Consider the following 6,620-nt stretch of genomic DNA (forward strand, 5'->3'; position numbering starts at 1 on the left):
TTGTGTGTTTGTCAACCCCCCACCACTAAGCTTACAAGGAATAAATCCTTGGCTTGATTTTTGTGACCAACACTCTTTAAAGTAGTGCTCCAGCATAGCCACACTCAAATAACTGAAACAAGTAAAAGAAAGAATATATGACATGTTTCTTTCCATTTCTGTCTATCAAATCCAGGGCTTTGGTTGGCCTGAAGTTATAGAAGATAATTGCCCATGGTAGCACTCAATGGGACTGAACCTGGAATCATGTGGTTGGATAGCCAACTTGTTACCACACAGCTGTTTCTTTCTGTTTAGTAATGGTGGCTGTGATCAAGTTATAGAGTAATTGTGAGATGTGAGTGTGTATAGTTCAGGGAGAAGAAGATAGCGACTTACCCAATGACTTTCCCAATTTTAGGCAGGAAACATGCAAACAGGATGCTGATTGCACACATGAGTAGATTCATAAGGACCACTTTGAGTACGCTGAAATAAACGAGAGAGAGAGAGGACTGTGATGAGGTGGTCTTTATCCATTAACCACTCAGAGAGAGAGAGGAAGAAATAAAAAAAGAGTGCTGATTATGTAGTCTTGGTTATTTCTAGAAAGAATAGGAAGGTCACAGTTGGAATGCTTTTAAACATTTAATCCAGTCATATCTGCGCAAACCGGTCAGATCTGGCCTCTTAAACGTACCCTACAACGTCATCTGGAAACATTAACAGGTGCCTCATCAAAATCTAATGGCCAAGAGATTTTTATCCTTTATTTGTTTCAGTCATTTGACTGTGGCCATGCTGGGGCACCACCTTTAAAAGGCTTTTAGTTGAATGAATTGACCCTGGTATTTATTCAATCAATCTGTTTTGCTGAACTGCTAAGTTACAGATGTAAATACACTAACGATGGTGGGGGGGGGGTACAAACACACACAAAAAGACACATACATATAGGCGCAGGAGTGGCTGTGTGGTAAGTAGCTTGCTTATCAACCACATGGTTCTGGGTTCATTCCCACTGCGTGGCACCTTGGGCAAGTGTCTTCTACTATAGCCTCGGGCCGACCAATGGGACTGAACTCGGGACAATGTGGTTGGCAAGCAAGCTTCCTACCACACAGCCACGCCTTAAAAACTAAAATATTTCATGGATTGTAGAAGTGTAACTAATTTATTATACTTAAATTTTAACATCAAAATCTTCTATGGACCTTCAAGGCTGATATGGACCCCTACGATAGACTGACTTCCACACACACCCCACATATGGTACCTCCCACTACGGGGAGATCTGTATGACCAGCCCCACTTGCTTTGGAGCCCCTTGCTTTGCAGGTCTCCCTACAGACTGCTCCATCCTCAGGCCTCTACAGATATCATCCCTCACTCCACAGCCATCTTAACAGACACACACCAGATTTCCATCCTAGTCACCTTTATATTTCTACACAGACCTTTACACACACAAAACAAGCACCAGGCCATCACCTCCCCCCCACCTCCACGCATACTCTACTGCTCCACACCTGAGAGACCCCACTTCCAACAACAACAATACAGAACACCCATCGCTCCAGACAACCTAGACCCTCCTCCCTACACTCACCCCCAACAGACCACCTGCCTACTTGCCACCCCTATAACTCACCTCCCCAAAATAACGAGTCTACTTACCCAGGGTAGATATTTCCAGAGACCACATGGAAGAACTGAACTCGAAACACATAGATTAGCAACGGGAAGACTGCGACCATCTGGAGCAACATACATGCTCGGGCTGCAAATGCCAGGTTGTCGTCTAACGGAAGATTGTTTAGTATATTCTAGAAATAGAAACAAATGTACTTACTATATATATATATATGTGTGAAGGACAGTTCATTTGCAGTCGAGGAGGTAAAATATTTTATAATTATGGAGTAACAGTGCTAATCAGTGATTTGTGGAAATACAAACTTAATACCTTGCGCACACATATACACATACCATGCACACATACACGCACGTGACAGGAGGAAGATTAGACAGAGAATACCACATTGGCTGGCTGTGTGGTAAGTAGCTTGCTTACGAACCACATGGTTCTGGGTTCAGTCCCACTGCATGGCACCTTGGGCAAGTGTCTTCTACTATAGCTTCGGGCCGACCAAAGCCTTGTGAGTGGATTTGGTAGACGGAAAACTGAAAGAAGCCCGTCGTATATATGTATATGTATATGTATATATATATATGTATGTATGTGTGTGTATATGTTTGTGCCCCCCAACATCACTTGACAACCAATGCTGGTGTGTTTACGTCCCCGTAACTGAGCGGTTCGGCAAAAGAGACTGATAGAATAAATACTAGGCTTCTAAAGAATAAGTCCTGGGGTCGACTTGCACGACTAAAAGTGGTGCTCCAGCATGGCCGCAGTCAAATGACTGAAACAAGTAAAAGAGTAGAAGAATATAAGTGTTTGTAGGGGTGTGAAGATAAATACGAGAGGACAATGTTTTGTTTTTATGCAAATGAACATCACAATTTATTCCGTGGTCTCATGGAAAGCAGTAGTCACATCGGAGGCCACACCCCAAACTTCCAATCACTGCTGGCCGCGGAAAGATACACGTGACCCAGCAGTGAAGTGCGGGTTTCGAAAGGCAAGAATCAGTTCCTGAGATGTTGACACATCAATTGTTTGTCCAGACAATGACACGTTGCTGAATGAGGAAACAGCATTTATACAACGATGGGATTTCTACCTCACCTCACAACCACCACCAAAAAAAAAAAACTCATTGGCTGTTTTAGATTTGCAGCCGAGTACCAGATCTAACGACCTTGATGTGTATTAAGGAATTAACCCAGGTCTCGCTACATACACACACACGATATGCTTTCAGTTGCCACGTCCACTCAAAAGGTTTTGGCCAGCCAGAGGCTATAGTAGAAGAAAGTTGACCAAAGTGCCCCATAGTGAGACTGAACCTAAGACCACTTGGTTAAGAAGCAAGCTTTTAACCACTCAGCCCTGCTTGTACCTGTCTATGACTGTACTACTTTTTAATATAACTTTCGTTCATTTCTAATTCTGATTTTATAAAAATATCAATAAAATACTTTGGGAAGTTCTTGATTTTTATATTTTCATTGTTTGTTTCATTTAACGTCTGCCTTCCATGCTGGCATGGGTTGGACGGTTTGACAGGAGCATGCACAGGACTTCTGAGATGGTTTTTATGGCTGGATGTCCTTCCAGATGACAACCACTTTACAGTAGTGGATATATTTGAGAAACCTGCTGAGTGAAAAGATGGCGAATTCAACAAAAAGACTTAAATTTCTTGAAAGCAGGAGATAAACAGTTCATCTCTTCTGCAGCAGAATCCCAAAATGGTAGCACCAAAATGTTCCTCAACTTTGTGGGACATTATTAGAACAATAGACAACTCTGAGTGTGGAGTGCAAATGAAAGTGTGTACTTACATCTTGGATGCAGGATTTTTGAAGTGGGAATGAAATGTAGAGTCCAACTCCGATAAAGATGTAGGTGAAACAGACGAGGAAGAATGCGATGCCGAGGTCTCGTACCTGTAGCAGAGAGATAAATATATATACAGGTATATAGGTGTGTCTGTGTCTAATCTGCATTTTAATGTCCACTTTTCAAAACAGGTACATATAATCTCTTCCATACTGAAAGATTGTTCCTAAATCTCTCGAGAGACATACAGTAACAATACTTTAAAGTGAAGATTATTTACCAATATAATAATAGAAAATCCTTGTTGGAATGAAATGCTACTTTTGTTTAGCCCAAGGAGACATCGTCTCCAGCTGGCTATATGATACACTATATGTGCCCTTATAATTTCGAACAGGAGAGTCCAGCATCCCCACCCTAGCACACAACAATATCTGTGGACCATGGTTTCAGGGTTATTCCCCTTCTTCAACACAGAACTGCCCTGTTCGAAAATATAAGGACACAGATAGTGTGTCTTACAGCCAGCTGGAGACGATGTTTCCCGGGGTGAAACAACAGCAGCATTTATCCCAACTGAGACTGCCATATTATGTTGGCAAATAAGCTTTACTTATACTGAAACTAATAGACCATGAAGAAAGTAGCAAAATGGCCATACTCTCATGGAACTAACACAGTTAAATAAATCTAGATTCACCTCGCAAAACAGGGCTTACCTCTCTTAGGCTTGTTTTTTGAAGGTACAGCATGCAGAAATTCCAATGTGAGTTTTCTTGGAGTCAGAAGTAGAGGTTAATAGTTCTCTTACATTTTTACTCTGCCTGAAGGCTACAATAAGCGACTAAGGAAATATTTGTTTGAAACGAGGATATTTCTCCACAACATGCTGGTAACTGCCTTGTAACACTTTTGAAATTCCAGCGAAATTTTGGTGCCAGTTAATCACTAAAAGAATTCGGATTCTGTCAGATATTCTACAATATCTGTACAGACGTTGTACAATATTGCATCAAACAGCTGCGTATTCTCAGAAAATATTCTGAATCTGCAACACTTTTGGCACTCAAAAATATCAGATATTGTAGAATATCTGACAGAATTCCTTTAGTGATTAACTGGCACCAAAATTTCGCTGGCATTTCAAAAGTGTTACAAGGCAGTTACCAGTATGTTGTGGAGAAATATCCTAATTTCAAACAAATATTTCCTCAGTCGCTTATTGTAGCCTTCAGGCAGAATAAAAATGGAAGAGAACTATTTAACTTCTACTTCTGACTCCAAGAAAACTCACATTGGAGTTTCTGCATGCTGTACCTTCAAAACACAATCCTAAGAGAGCTAAGCCCTGTTCACTGTGCAACAGCATGAGTCAAGTGAATTCCATCAGGAATCACAACAGAAATGTTATGATTTACATGGAAGGTGGGACATGTAGAGATTCTGATTTGGTGTAGTCAAACAAAATGCATCAAACAAAATTTGATTCATGTTGGTTGTACAACAGAACAAACAAAAGTTTCAATGGGCACAGATATGGCATCAGGCACAAGAACAGCAGTTCAACAGAATTTGCCAAACATTTTGCATCAAATGGCTGCAACTTTGAAGTGCACATTCCCAGAAAATATTCTGAATCTGCTACACTTTCAGTTCTCAAAATGCATGAGGAGAAATATGTTTGTGAGTTATCAACATCACACCCTGGAGGGATGCATAAAATGACAGGAGAACTTCATTATGTTTACACAAAACTGTTCAATAAAATATTCTTTTCCCTTTTCTCTTTCTTGTTCATTTTGCCAGTTGTTTGAAGACTGATGATGTTATTCTATCAACGTGGGGACGCTGGTTTCCCTCGTTCATATTTTGAATTTGATTTTCTATAATTTTGAATTTTTATTTTTCACTTTGGACTCAACAAAGACACGCAAGCTGTCGAAATATCATCCAACCAATAAAATATCTATTGCAGTCGCACTGCCCTCTTCGTATTGTCTAATAACGATGATAATAATTATAATAATCATTTCTACAGAAGGTACAAGGCCTGAAATTTGCAGGGAGGGGACTGGTCGATTACATCAACCCAGTGTTTTACTGGTACTTAATTTATCAAGCCTAAAAGAATGAAAAGCAAAGCTGACCTTGGTGGATTTTGAACTCAGAAGCAAAATGCCACTCAGAATTTTTGCCTGGTGTGCTAACGATTCTGCCATCTCGCCTCTTTATAATAATAATAATAATAATAATAATAATAATAATAAAAGATATACTAACCCCATTTTCTGGTTTCTTGTGAGATCTCAAGATGGAGAGGACACAGTTGTGAATGAAATATGCAAGAGCTGCAATACCTGTGAGGGCCGCCAGGTTTGAGGAGATATCTAGAGAAAGAGACACACAGACAGAGTTTAGTAGACACAGGTATGTGTCTGTGTGTTTATATGCTTAAGTGTATAAGCATATATATATATATATATATGTGTGTGTGTGTGTATGTACATGTATATATATGTATGTTTATGTATGCATATATAAATGAATATCTATGTATGTATACGTATGTATATTCTTTTACCTGTTTCAGTCATTTGACTGTGGCCATGCTAGAGCACTGCCTTTTAGCCCAACAAATCAACTGCAGGACTTATTCATTGTAAGACCAGTACTTATTCCATTGGTCTCCTTTGCCGAGTCGGTAAGTTACAGGGACATAAACACACCAACATTGGTTGTCAGGCGATGGTGGTGGGAACAAACATAAACACACACACACACATATATATATATAAATAAATATGGGCTTCTTTCAGTTTCCGCCTACCAAATCCATTCACAAGGTTTCGGTCGGCCCAAAGCTATGGTAGAAGACACTTGTCGAAGGTGCCTTACAGTGGGACTGAACCCAGAACCATGTGGTTGGGAAGCAAGCCTCTTACCACACAGCCATGCCGTATGTGAAAGTGCATGGCTTAATGCTATTTGGTTTGCAATTGTAAGGGACACCCATTACCCACTTTTCCATCTTTGGTTGCATTGCTTTCATATTCACGTATGCAAAATGTCCTGGCTTTAATTGTTACTCTTTTACTTGTTTCAGTCATTTGACTGCGGCCATGCTGGAGCACCGCCTTTAGTTGAGCAAATCAACCCCAGGACTTATTCTATG

The 6,620-nt window shown here is 40.3% G+C and overlaps 1 protein-coding gene across 3 annotated transcripts in view; it reads right to left on the minus strand.

The window, feature by feature from the left end:
* LOC106879237 (sodium-coupled neutral amino acid transporter 9) overlaps positions 1-6,620 on the minus strand; it is a 21,994-nt gene that overhangs the window by 1,319 nt on the left and 14,055 nt on the right. For all 3 annotated transcript variants that reach the window (XM_014928725.2, XM_014928724.2, XM_014928726.2), the window contains 4 exons: positions 5,729-5,835; positions 3,451-3,555; positions 1,657-1,805; positions 379-468 (listed from right to left, as the gene is read on the minus strand). In XM_014928725.2, the coding sequence (XP_014784211.1) occupies positions 379-468; positions 1,657-1,805; positions 3,451-3,555; positions 5,729-5,835 (451 nt within the window). The remainder of the gene's footprint in view (positions 1-378; positions 469-1,656; positions 1,806-3,450; positions 3,556-5,728; positions 5,836-6,620) is intronic.

Source organism: Octopus bimaculoides, chromosome 28 (genome assembly GCF_001194135.2).
Source record: "Octopus bimaculoides isolate UCB-OBI-ISO-001 chromosome 28, ASM119413v2, whole genome shotgun sequence".
NCBI classification, from domain to species: Eukaryota; Metazoa; Mollusca; class Cephalopoda; order Octopoda; family Octopodidae; genus Octopus; species Octopus bimaculoides.